Source organism: Sitophilus oryzae, unplaced genomic scaffold (assembly GCF_002938485.1).
Source record: "Sitophilus oryzae breed Bouriz unplaced genomic scaffold, Soryzae_2.0 scaffold_360_pilon_pilon, whole genome shotgun sequence".
NCBI classification, from domain to species: domain Eukaryota; kingdom Metazoa; phylum Arthropoda; class Insecta; order Coleoptera; family Curculionidae; genus Sitophilus; species Sitophilus oryzae.
Window position 1 is genome coordinate 696511 of NW_022146930.1, and position 14878 is coordinate 711388.

At 30.7% G+C, this 14878-nt stretch overlaps 1 protein-coding gene across 2 annotated transcripts in view; it reads right to left on the reverse strand.

The window, feature by feature from the left end:
• Window positions 1-14878, reverse strand: part of LOC115885075 (calpain-11-like) — a 107946-nt gene that overhangs the window by 53801 nt on the left and 39267 nt on the right. Inside the window, exon 1 of one of the 2 annotated variants that reach the window (XM_030903840.1) lies at window positions 10272-10418. The exons of the other annotated variant lie outside the window; for it this stretch is intronic. Within the exon in view, the coding sequence (XP_030759700.1) occupies window positions 10272-10344 (73 nt within the window). The 5' untranslated portion in view covers window positions 10345-10418. Of the gene's footprint in view, window positions 1-10271; window positions 10419-14878 lie in introns of those variants that run through there. 2 annotated transcript variants of the gene reach the window in all.

Genomic DNA, 14878 nt, shown 5'->3' on the forward strand with positions numbered 1-14878 from the left:
TCATCTTCCAAAACTCAGGGTATTTGACAAAAGTTGTCACAAAATTATAACCTATAATTTGGCAAGACTTTGACAAACGTCAAAAATCTAAAGGCGAGTTCATACGCATCGGCGTCCGTTTCTCGTTCATCGTTCCGTCAAACCAATAAAATTGAATTACGATCTGTCATTTTTGAAATAAACCAATAAAACTGGTTAAAAACAACAAGTGACGACGCATGACGAATTTATATTTAAACCCATCCATAGTTAACTTAAAAATTATTAGAAACTTTTTTTAGTAAAATAAATAGATTGGTATGGGACTTCATCTGCTTTTCTTCTGTCATCGTCTGTCGAAATCTTACCTGAGAAAAAAAACAGAGTATAGCTTCATAGTTCCTCACAGCGATCTGATCAAACGTAAAAATGAATTCAAGCAGTTCGACGAAAGAAGTGAGTAAACAAAGTGCTCATTAATGAAATCATCAAAAAATTAAATAGACATATACTATGAGAGCATAAAAAAATAACTTGCAATATTAATGGTATACTTTTTTAATCAACTAGTGATTAAAAAATATTTTATGAACATCTTCTAAAATTATAATTTTGATTTCGTATGGGCTGTTTGATATTGATTTAGCACGTTCTTTTTATTTATTGCACTTTTCAGCGTATATTTTAATATTAAAATGACTTACTCAAGTTGCATTTTTAATTATTCTCCGAAATGAGATTAAGAATGTCAGCATGTCCGGAATTATTGTTAATTCTATATAGTTAAGTTGTGCAACAGTAATGGCGGTATGTGCAGTTACATCGGCAATTTTCCGTACAGGCATCTGATCTAAATATTTTCTCAAGCTGTTAGTGCTCGGCGACCTCCATTCGTCACGATTTTTTCTCCATTCTCGCCGTTTTGTTTATAGCAATGTCCAGTTTCGTTATGTCTTGTTCATTTTTCTCTGATTTATTTGTATGTTGCAAATAATACGCTATCAGCAATGTTGGCTAATCTGATTTTGCTCTATTGTTTGTTAATAAATATAAGTAATTCGAATTTTTATTGGCTTGTATCTAATAATAAAAACAGTAAAATGTTATATGTATATGTACAGGGTGTCCCATTTTGGTTGAAATCATAGGGTATCTCCGTAATTAGTGAAGTTAGGAGGGTGCGGTTTGCACAAACCTGTCCCACTTTTTTGTCAAACGGAAGATGCCGTAAACAAAATTTTCACAGCGCTCTTCGTTTCTGAGCTACAGGGTCTTTTTGAAAATTATAATTAATTTATAATTATTTTAGATTTATAATCATTATTATCACCAAAAGAATATATTAAAACCGAATTATAACGAGAAAACTTTCCTGGACTGGGTCCTTTTGAACTGGATGGCATGTGTCCATCAGCAGTCTACCATTAGCTGAAGAAGTATGATTTTTCGGTTGGGGTGTATAAATTCATTATTAAATAACATTATTATCACCAAAAGAATATATTAAAAGCAAATTATAACGAGAAAACTTTCTTGGAGTGGGTCCTTTTGAACTGGATGGCATGTGTCCATCAGCAGTTTACCATTAGCTGAAGAAGTATGATTGTTTGGTTTGGGGGTATAAATTCATTATTAAATAACATTATTATCAACAAGAGAATATATTAAAACCGAATTATAACGAAAAAACTTTCCTGGACTGGATCCTTTTGAACTGGATGGCATGTGTCCTTCAGCAGTTTACCATTAGCTGAAGAAGTATGATTGTTTGGTTTGGGGGTATAAATTCATTATTAAATAACATTATTATCAACAAAAGAATATATTAAAACCGAATTATAACGAAAAAACTTTCCTGGACTGGATCCATTTGAACTGGATGGCATGTGTCCATCAGCAGTTTACCATTAGCTGAAGAAGTATGATTCTTAAGTTGGCGGGTATAAATTCATAATTAAATAACATTATTATCACCAAAAGAATATATTAAAACCGAATTATAAAGGAAACACTTTCCTGGACTGGATCCTTTTGAACTGGATGGCATGTGTCCATCAGCAGTTTACCATTAGCTGAAGAAGTATGATTGTTTGGTTTGGGGGTATAAATTCATTATTCATATCGGTATCCAATTCGGCGGTATAATTCGGTATCCAAACCGCTCTCATTGAAATAATTCCGAAAGTGTTTAAAGCGTCCATTTTCAAAGTAATTATTGCTATCTTGTGAGCTTAATTTCAGTTTTATTTACTCAAACCCGTGATAATTGTGAAAAAGTGGCATTAAAAAAGAACTGCAAAAACCATCGTGGATCGTGGCATAACGTCGGTTTTCAATGTTTCATAGGTATTTTCCACATCTCCTTATATAAAATAAAGTTTCTTGTATGCAACACACTGTATTTTATTAATAAAATTAAAACGAAATAATAATAAATTTGATTAAATAATATTTGGCGATATAATTCCGGAAAAAGCCGAACCGCTCCGAAATTTTCAAAAGCTTTGGGTCGCGACCGTTGCAAGAATAGCGCCAAACAGTTTTTATATTGTCCTTATGGGCACTTTCCAATCTAAACTGGTTTCATTTGAGTAAATTGAAGTTTGAGCATGTTATTTCATTTCATTCGAGTTGGTTTCTTGATATCTCAATAATAAAAAGTTGTCAGTGGTTACTGGTTGCAAACTTTTTGGTGATCGTTTAATTACTATTATTAATAATAATTAATTAAACCGTTATTGTGGATGATATCGAGAAGGTGAAAACTGATTCTTGTCGAACTTTTTACGTAGAGTACAGTGGCGTAGTCTGTTTTTCTACAGAAAAAATATTTTTGTAAATATGAACTTAAGTTATGGTTTTTCAAATGGAACACCCTGTATATTTAGAAATCATATGATTCGTATTGCTACGAGCTTCTCAAAAATATATATCACTCAATATTTGTTTTCTCTCTTTACTTTAATATTTAAAATATATCATTTTTTTTTAGTAGGCCGTGATAAATAACATAAAAATCAAAATGGTATTTACTAAAATAGTCATACACACATTAACATGTTATTTGGGATTGATATATTTTACTTTTGAACTGTTAGCACTGAATCTCTGAATATAATTTTCTTTCTTTATAACGGAATTTACTATAACGGGATGGGTTTGCAAATATCTAAAAGCTTGCATTATTAAAGCATTTTCCGGGTGTTCGACATTGTTGTAGTTGCCACGATATATTTCATATTTTAAAAATCCCCAAAATCAGAAATCGAGAACGGACAAATCCGGGAATCAGGGAGGCCATTATCTGGGTCCATTGGTTCCAATTCATTGATTTGTGAAATAATAATTTAACAAAATTCTAATATTTTCAAAGTCGTTAGGGAAAGCCCCATCTTGCTGAACGTATATTTCACGTAAATTAGCTAAAGGAATATCTAAAGTTTTATTTGTAAATCTTGGAAGTTACGATAACTTCCAAGATTTACAAATAGCGGTAGAGAGTTAAGTTTTCCTAATATATAAAAAAAATATCAATGGCCCCTAAAATAAAAGAAGGGACAGATAGCAGTATACCTTTAATAATTCTTTATTGTCTTTTGTTATCAATCATGGCCTACTAGTAAATATGATCTTTAAAAATAAAAACTTTTAAATATTGCAGTAAATAGTGAAAATAAATATAGAGTGATATATATTTTTGACAAGCTTATGGCAAGCCAAATCATATAATTTATAAATATAGAGGGTGTTCCATTTAACTAAACATAACTTTAGTTCATATCTTCGAAAATATTATTTTCGTAGAATAACATACTACGCCACTGTATTCTCCGTAAAAAGTTCTACAATAAACAGTTTTAATCTTCTCGATACCTTTCGCAGTAACAGAGATACGGGGGGTGTCCCAAATTGCAAAATTTTCAAAAAGACCCTGTAGCTCAGAAACAAAGAGGGCTATGAAAATTTTGTTTACAGCATCTTTCGTTCGACAAAAAAGTGGGACAGGTTTGTGCAAACCGCACCCTTCTATCTTCACTAATAACGGAGATACCGTATGATTTCAACCAAACAGGGACACAGTGTACAGGGTGGCGCCTCTCATACGCCGCGGAGGTTCCAAGGAGAACGACAGTTTGTATTGAAATGAAACTTTGTGAGCATATTTAGGTTAATTCAGAGCACTTTTTAAAAATATATAGAATTCTACAGGGTATCTCTAAAAAGTTACATATCAAAGTTGTGTTTTTGTAATAGAACACCCTATATATTAATTGATTTTCGGATTCTGGAAGAAAAATAAAGGTGAATTTTATAAGAGAAGTATATGACTAAAATGTAAGGTTTTTGACATATTTAACATTTTCTAGAGAACAATTTTTTTAATTACAATAAAATCTACCTTACTTGGAATTTACCCGGTATAGACTAATATGTAGTTAAATTAACTAGCGTACTTTAAATCGAATTAAAACTTGATCCAATGCCGCGTCCTTTAGTAGCTGTAGCTGTATAATATCGCGGTGTATATCTGGTTGCCTAATCGTAAAATTTAAATAAAATAATATTTAACAATAAAATTATAGTAAACATGATGCAAAAATAATAGTTATTTGCGATAATTTATGAGCTTGCACACAGAGTGTCGTAGCGATAAAATTTATTTATATATATATATATATATATATATATATATATATATATATATATATATATATATATATATATATATATATATATATATATATATATATATATGCTATATATATATATTTAATATATATATATATATATATATATATATATATATATATATATAACTGTTACACCAAAAAGTAAAGCTTACCCCTCAAGTAAAGATTTTCCTAGATATTTTCATTTGCATGATTTGACCAGAGTAGATTTTTATTTTATTATTTGATAAAATCTAGGTAGTTGTGATATGTCTGATGTTACTTCAACATAGCTGTTTAATTAGTCCAATTTTAACAACTAGTTATTATTTTGTGTCAGTTAAAACAAAAAAATTTCTCAGAAATTTGCCGAAAATGCAAACTTATCCTATATCAGGAAAAATTGATATGATTCTATTAGTTTGGCTATAAGCAGTGTGCCTTCACCAATTAATAGAATACTTAAATGCTCCTAATTTTATCTAGTCTGGGTTTTTTATGGGGATATGTTAAAGTCACTGTTTACAAAACTCGACCAACTATTATCGACAACATAAGAGAAAATATTGTAGCTGCTTTGCGAGGTTGAACTCGACATATATGCCTTTTAAAATGAAAAGATCCTTTTGAAAAGACAATTATTTTATGCAGTTAACAGGAAAGGAAGCATTTTGAGCATTGGATTTCATCTAACTAATTTTTGTCATATAATTATAGGTTTATATCTACTTTTATTTCTGTAATAATTAAAATATTTTATTTTTAAACGTGTATCTTTTTATTACCGTTGAGTATTTTACTCTACAATCTTTATTTTTTGTTAAATTAACAAAAGGTATATCACACAGCCACCTAGATTTTTTCAAATAATAAAGATCTACTGAAGCAAAATCATAAAAATTAAAATATCTAGGAAAATATTTGTCTGAGGGGTAGGCAACCTTAATAATATTTTAAAGATATATGAATTCCCCATTGAACACCGGAAAAATATACTGGGTGTTCCATTTAAAATAAAGGAGTAACTTGCTTTTAAAAGTGACTAATGTTCCATATTAATTTTGTCTCACCCTGTATAACTTTTCGGGTCAAATTTCAATTTGGGTTAACATACAATGGTTACTGCAAATAAATATCAGGCTATACAAGGTCAAATAAAATTTAGATAGCTGTTATTGAAATTTAAAATTTACTCTTCATTTTCACAAAATGTGAAATATGTCAAAATCCTTATATTTTAGGTATATACTTCTTTAATAAAACTGACCTTTATTTTTTTCCTAGAATCCGAAAATTAATTAATATATAGGGTGTTCCATTAGAAAAAACATAACTTTGATGTGTAACTTTTTTTGGGGACACCCAAAAATATAGCAATTTTTTTTTTAAAATTTGGTATTTTTCGAAAATCTTTGGAAATTTCCAATATTTTTAGTTGAAAAATACAATATCTTCATAATATGGCAACATAGGTATTAGATTAATTTTACCAGAAAAAAAAACACAAAAAATTAAAAGGTTCTTAAAATTTAAGCAAAAAAATATTTTTTTTTTAATTTTCAAAGTAAAATAACTCACCGTTTTTGGAAAAACCGTAAAGAGAAAATATGTTTCTTTTGTCGTGATCTACCAGCCTTCTCAAAATATTTGCACTTATTTAAGACTCACCCTGTATAGTCTTATTAAAATAAAGTTTAAACATACTTTAAAACATGTCATATTATGACAAAGTTCCTTATAATACGAATGGATTTAAATGGATCTGAATCAAATGGTATCTGAGAATTAGCAGTCATCATTAATTTAATATACCGTTGAACCTGTGGCGGTTCTACAGACGTGCTTGACCATAATTTGCATCTATATTGGTACGATTTGTTACGATATCGCCTTCCCTCTGTTCTGGTTAAAATTATGTGGTTCACGCTGAGACTGTTTATTCAACTGTCAAAGAGAAGATTTGTTTCTGCTTGTGTACAAACACTGAATTAATATAAAGTGCATCATTATTGCTTTACTATTTTAACTTTTACTTCATTCTTATACATATTGCTTCAAACAGAAATATTTATTACTATAATACAAACGTTAAAATTAAATAATTATTGTTCTGTAAAAATTAGTAGTTAGTGCATTACCTGTAGTCGCGCCCCCTAGCGTCCACTGTTAAATGCTTATTATTATTTATCTGGTAAAGTATAGAGTAAAGAATGCTCTTTTAAACGAGTCCTAGTTCATTCATTCCTCTTACAAAGTCCGGAGTTACTATCATTTAAATAAAAACAGATCTAAAACAGATAGCGCAAAATTTTTCAAACAAAAAAGAATCCAAATTTTGTTTAAAATAATGAAGCTATTATTATTTGTAGTATCCTTTATCTAGCTAGAATTTTGTAAAAATTGCATTTTCTTATTTTCCATAGCAGTTCCACCCTCTAGCAGCCGTTCTACACACTTGAAGATAATTTCCAGCAATTTCTGAGAAAATTTCACACCTCTACTTTTCAACCAATAACATGCTTTAATGTTGACTAGTTACCATGGCAACTGAAAAAAATTCCGGAATTTTTTTCGAGGCGCCACGAAACTTTAGTGGAAATTTTTTGACAGTTGAAAAGGTAAACATAAGATCTACAATCATAATGTGAATGAACTACAATGTCTATATATTGAAATATTACCCATTTGAGTTTTAGCATTTGATGTAACTAAGGTTGGTAATATTTTTTATTTAAGGAAATATGTTACATATGAATTTCTTCGAAATTGCCATGTTCTAAAAAATATAGTTCTGCCGCCTTTATTTAACTAAAGCTGGTATTTTTCTATTTAACGAAATATGATGGATATATCTATATGATTTTTTTAGAATTTATTTCATGTTGAATTATCTTCAATGCCAAATCTTTAATGATATCGACTAATATAGCAAAATAATAACGAAACACATTTAGTAATTATAGGTTTTATTAATATTAAAAACACAATTATTGTAAATGTTTGTAGGCTGGCTTGAATTGGTGGTTTGAATCTGGGTATTTTCTGTTTTATTTTGCATTGTGCTCTGATCATGATTGAACTGGCTAGTACTTGATGAAATGCTCCTCATGGATTCAATCATCTGTTGATGATGTTCAGCGTCCAACTGTAAGTAAGGTTTGATCGACTGACTATTACTATGTCCAGTAATTTTAATGAGCTGTTGTTCACCAACTCCTTTCTTGGCCAAATTCGAAACAGCTGTTGCTCTTGCAGAATGATTGGTTATTTTAACTTTTTTAGTGTCAATTCCTATATCTGAAGCTGCTGATTTAAACCATGAAGATACAATGTTCTTACCAACTGGGCTATTCTTGTACCATCCTTTCGAATTGGGTTGATTCCAGTATGGGTTTGGTGTTAAGAATAGTCTGTCGGTTTGAATAAGATTTCCCCTTTTTTCCATCAACTTTCTAAACAAGCGAACCGGACACATTTGTGGATTTTCGAAATTTCTAATCAACCATTTACTATCCGACAGTTTTTTAGAACCACCTTGTGTGGTTTTAGAGAAAATTGGATTATATTCTATCCGACCTTTTGGGTTTCCGAAATTATCAGTTTCTTCTTTGAAGTATTGGATACAAGCAGAATGTCCTTCCCCTCCTCTCCATGCCAGCTCATGTGAAACTATGTGAAAAAATTTACGCTGCAACCCATCTGGAGTATTTTCATCCCACATTTCAATAATTTTTTTGTATTCGTCACTGGTTAAGGCTGAAGCACTCACTTTTCTTTTTGCTGAATCTCTCTGTAGTATTTTGCGCTTAGCATCGCGTGCAGCTCTGGCGGTCACAAATTCCACATCAGAAAACGGATTAAATTTTATTTTATATTTTTCGTAATAAATTTCTTGCAACTGCTTAGCAGTAGAGTTCCACATCACTTTGACCACACTTTCCTTATAATCTTCATATTTTTCTTTTTCATATTAAATGCGTAGTCCTCCAGTATAGTAGCCAGCTGTACTACACTCATACACTCATGAATATTATACGACTTTTCATCACAAAATTCAACAAACTGTTTCCATACACTTGATTTTGATTTTCGGGTGTTATCTGGTTTTATATTTTCAATTTCTTCTTTAATGACTTGTTGGTTTACTTTTCGAAAATGCGACATTTCGCTATACACTTCTTACTCTACGTACAGACGTTTTAAAACTAGTAATAGCTTAATGACAGAATCGCAAACAAAAATGACAAAACACATAATATGTCAAAAACATCAATATCTTGGCCAACTTAACAAATTGAAATTATTTTAAAATGTCATGTTGGATTAATATTTTTTTTTTCAAATTTAGGTGTGAAATTTTCTTACCGAATACCACGCAAGCTTAAATTATTCCTGGAAATTTTCTTTCGAGCACGAATATTTTAGGAAAATTATTAATTAATTAAAAATAATTTTCAAAATATTCGTGCCCTCAAAAAAATTTCCGAAAATAATTTAAGCTCTTGTGATATTATAAGTGAAAAAAAATTGAAAATTCGGAATTTTTCGAAAAAAGTTTTGGAATTTTTTTTAGTTTTTAGTTAAAAAACATAATTTTTTGATAATATAACAACATAGGTAGTAGATTAAATTTACAAGAAAGAAAATACAGAAAAGATCCTGTGGTTCTCAAAGTCTAACCAAAAAATCATTTTTTTTGGAAATTTTCAAAGTAAAATAACTCCGTTATTTTGGACTTATTTGAGAAACGGTAAAGGAAAAATATGTTTCTTTTATGGAGATCTACCACCCCTTATATATGAAAATATTTTTAAAAATCGTATTGACTCCATATTATACCGGGTGCGTCTCAAAAGTGGCTCACCCCTATAACTGTTTATTTTTTCAGATCAAAGATGAGATTTGGTATGTTAGTTGAAAAAATTGAGATATGATTATAAATACGATTTGAGCATTTTCTAACCTGGCCAGGACAAGACACTAAAAACATTAGACGATCAAATCTATTTTTCCAAGGCTTCTTGGTTAAGAATTAGTGTTTTTAACATAGCGAGAATGTCAAAATTTGACTTATGGTATGTCATTCTATTCAGAATGTCATTTTCTATCGAATAAAATAAAAAAATACCGATGGTACCATTTAAAAATCAAAAGTTGTAGTAATTTCCGGTGAAACAGGAAGTGACCAAAAACAATTGAATACGTCCAATCAATTCTAATTTATATTATCTACTAACATACCAAATCTCGATTTTTTAACTGAAGAAATAAAAAATTTATAGGTGTAGTCTTTGTTATAGGGGTGAGCCACTTTTTAGACGCACCCGGTTTAAAAACGATTGGACAAAAAATCTAATAAAAACAACTCATATAGAGCGTTTTATTGGAACACTGCGCCAACAAGGTATATAATTTAACCCATAATAACATAATAAACTGCGCTAGAGCATAAAGTTGTCGCATTTTAAAGTTGATTAATAATATTTATGTTGGCTACAAGATGTTAATGACAAGCAGTGTCTACGTGTCTTATGGTCGAATTTTTTATTGATATTCTACCCAAAAACAACCTATTTCTATTCAAAAACACATCAAAATATTAAAGAAACATTAAGGACTTACCGCTAAAAACCATCGTGTGCGAATCTTGAACTTTTTGACTCACAAACCCGTCGCATTCGTTTTCTTCAAACATACTTTTCTCGTTTTTTTATTCAAATTATTCGGAACGACATGAAAGAGGATCGTTTAGTAGACGAGGAGCATAGAAAATTGGCGTAAAAAACCGTAAACTATTATTATTTTTTCGCCGTTTGATAATTTGTAATCAAACAACGCCAAGGTCTTTGCGAAAAAATGCGGCGAGATACGAACATAAGTCGGACTTTGAAAGGAAAAAAATGAATAGTAATTATTGTCGAGATGGGTCTAATGCAATAGGCTTGCTAATTATTACGTTTAACGTTATTTTTCGAAGGTCTCATAGACATTTCAGAGATAATAGGTAAATATAGTTCATATCAATGACTAAAGAATTCAAGGACAAATAACACCCGAGAGCAAAACATGGCACCAAACAGTGCCGTGGCCATATTTTTTTCTTAACTTAGCTAGTTGAAGGGATATTTATATTTTTGATAAATGTTTTGATCAAACAGGGACCAAATCACCGTGTATTAGGGGCTGTACAAAATGTCATCCATGTCAAAAACTTTAAATTTATTTTACAAAAACATTCTTATCCATATTAAGTAAGAAAATGTTTATATTTAGCATTAAATTAATTAGAACAAGTTCTACTATATCCATGTTTTATTATTAAAAAAATATATTTTAATTTGTTGTGAGTGGTCTGGTCCAAGCCCATAATTAAACTTGTTATGTAGCTGCTTCTTGAGCATTCCACTAAAAAACAATTAAAATCTAACGGGTCTTCCGAAAAATTGGGTTAATAAGATACGCAAGTTCAGATTTGAAGATAATTATTACATAATTAAATCTAAGATTATCGTAATTTCGTAAGGATAATAACCACGAGTTTTTTGCACTATTTGCAGCTTATACCTGCATATTTTTGCTGGTAATTTAAATAATTACATATTTAACTAACTTTTATATTTGTACTGACCGAGAAATATTTCGTTATAAATAGATAAAATCGGTATTGGTGTCCTAGAATACCATATGATCGAAAAAAAAGACGTTAAAGACGGCTGGGAATGTAGGATGTAGAATGTATGGAAGTTTATCATCACGACCTTACAGATCTATTGTGTCCCCCTTTCTTAAGTTATACGGTCTCAGATCTTTGACAAAAGCCAATATCTATATTTTAGGAAAAAAATAAAGGTGAGTTTTATTAAAGAAGCTATTAAAACCTAAGGATTTTGAGATATTTCACATTTTATGAAAATGAGGAGTAAATTTTAAATTTCGATAATAGCTACCTAAATTTTAGCTGACCTTGTACACCCTGATATTTAATTACAGTAACCCTTGTATGTGAAACCAAATTGAAATTTGACCCGAAAAGTTATACAGGGTGAGACAAACTTAATATGGAACATTAGTCACTTTTAAAAGCAAGTTACTCCTTTATTTAAAACGCAATACCCAGTATATTTTTCCGGTGTTCAATGGGGAATTTATATACAGGGTGGCCCATCGAAAACGTTCCGCAAGGCATAACGACCAGGGTATATTTTTTTTCAAAAAATCCAAAATCACGTCAATTTTGTTTGTGAGGGGGACAACTTTTGACGCAAAAATGATTGCAAAATCTTTAACCCTTTAACTCGAAAAGCAGCTACAATAATTTCTCTCATGTTGTCGACAATGGTTGGTCCAGTTTTGTAAACACTGTCTTTAACATATCCCCATAAAAAAACAGACTAGATAAAATCAGGAGCATTCACCAACTAATAGAATCATATCAGTTCTTTCTGATGTAGGATAAGTTTGCATTTTCGGCAAATTTCTAAGAATATTTTTTTGTTTTAACTGACACAAAATGATAACTAGTTGTTAAAGTTGGACTAATTAGACAGCTATGTTGAAATAACGTCAGACATATCACAGCCACCTAGATTTTATCAAATAATAAAGATCTACTCAGATCAAATCATGTAAATGAAAATATCTAGGAAAGTCTTTGTTTGAGGGGTAGGCAACCTGAATAGTATTTTGAGGAGACATGAATTCTCCATTGAATATCGGAATAATATACTGGGTGTTCCATTTAAAATAAAAGAGTAAAATACTTTTGAAGGTGACCGATGTTCAATATTAATTTTGTCTCACCCTGTATAGCTTTTTGGATCAAGTTTTAATTTGATTTAAAGTTCAATAAGTTAATGTAACTATATACTAGGTTATACCGGGTAAATTCCAATTTAGGTAGCTGTTATTGTAATTTAAAAATTGTTCTTTAATTCTAGAAAATATTAAATATGTCAAAAACCTTACATTTTAGTCATATACTTTACTCAAACTCACCTTTATTTTTCTCCCAGAATCCGAAAATCAATTAATCTATAGAGTGTTCCATTACAAAAATCACAACTTTGATATGTAACTTTTGTGGGGGACATCCTGTAGAACTCTCCATATTTTAAAAAAGTGCTCTGAACTTACATATGCTCACAAAATTTCATTTCAATACAAACTGTGGTTCTCCTTTGATCCCCCGCGGTGCCGGCGTATGAGAGGCGCCACCCTGTACTTAGCTAAGTCCCACCATGTATATTAGTATAGGTAGCAGACTATACTTGATGTAATTTACGAGACATACTGTACATAAATAAAACAACCAACGCAAAATAGAATTCCTCCACTAACGGAGAACGGCCTGGTAGACTGTGTGTCGCTCTCCTGGTTTTTTATCTATGCTCTTAACCGGAAACTACACATTAACTTGTAATTTCTCAAACGTAATTACAATAATATTCCGCCTTGCTATTCTTTGGCCGGCGAATGTCGGCAAAGTGTTCGAATTCCTCTCCGAACAGAGCCTTTTTTTACCTTTTATTTCCCTCTCTCTAGCTCTTTGTAGGCCTTAAACGCTCTACTTCTATTAAATCTAATTGATATAGAAGCACTTCTGAAAGTAACGCGAGTAAAAGCCATGTTAGAATTGATGGAGTCAGGTTGGAACAGTTCTAGGACGATCAGAGGACTTGACAACAATGTTTGTACGCAGTGACGTAGCGAGGAAGTCGCGGGTCCGTGTTCAAAATTTTTTGGGCCCCTGCAATAAATATATGTTTTGCTAAAATTTTGAGAACCACTGGATCTTTTAGGGGTTTTGTTTCTTGTCTTTGAATAAGAAGACTAAGGAAAGAGCATAATGCTATCCATGTATTCATGCATGGAGGGCGGAAAAAGCGCCATAAAAGCACTCTAGGGTGGGGATCCTTGACAGTTCTGTTTGACGATTCATTTGACACATTTGAATTTGATTTGAAATTTTGTGGATTCGTCAGTCGTTACGGAGCTTATTTTATGTTATTTATTATTTATTCTACTACTGATAGTTGTATAAAGGTAGTAAATCTAGATAGAAATTGTGGCAGCACTTAAATTAACAGTGACACTATCGCGATTTATCGAAAAAGACTCTAAAATAGTTGGTTGTGTAGCGTGCGGTAGATCTCGGCAAAAATTGAGTGAAATAATGGAACAACTTTTCGCTAGTAAGTGACTATATAATATACATACGTGTAGTAAACCCATCATTTATGAAATTCACTTAAATTAACTAAATATATTTTTCTTGCATTTTAGCTTTTATTTATTACTTGTCAAAGATTAGATGTCAAAGAATTTAGATACGTTAATTTGACTTACCAGCTTCAGTAGCGTATCGGATGTTTGTGTTAATAAATACTTATAATAACTTATCTATTTTTATTAGAATTATATATTTTTATAACAATTTTAATAACTACCAACATTTATTCACAACGTAAAATAAAACAACAAATTATTGAGTCTACCCCACGTCTACCCTACATCATAGTTTTATATTTTTTAAATAAAATTAGAACGACACCGATAAACCGGAATTTAAGTCGGCCATATTTGAGGCCCATCGCGGGTATACCTAAGATTTTTGATATGCTCCTTCCTTAGTCTTCTTATTCAAAGTTTCTTGTAAATTTAATCTACTACCTATGTTGCCATATTATCAAGAAATTCGGTATGTTTTATAACTAACAATTCTTAAAAAACAGGTCAGACAAGATCTCTTTCCAGACTTCTACACTCTACATAAAACCAATTATTAAATAAAGAAGAAAGACACATATCTAAGACAAATGAGCTATAAATAACTGATGATATGACGTAAAAAGTCATAGACGACTTTTTACATCAATAATATCAGAATTTAATACGAAAAGAAACAGAAGAATACGTATATACGACTGACAATAACAAAAAATCTAGCTTACAGGACGTAAGTAGCATACCTGTAGCTATTTAGACACGGTATCTCTCTATCAGTATGCCAGTCAGACCATTCCTCTTTCGGCAAAAAGTACTTGTTGTGTGTATTGGCTTCTTCCATTACTTCCTAGAGATACTCCATTACCGCCTAGAGATGTTGCGATATTAAACATTTATCGATATATACAAACGATCCATTTTGTCGATATTCGAAAAAATTGAGATATATTAAAAAAATTATGAAATAATATTTTATTTACAACCACATATTATATAATAGTGAC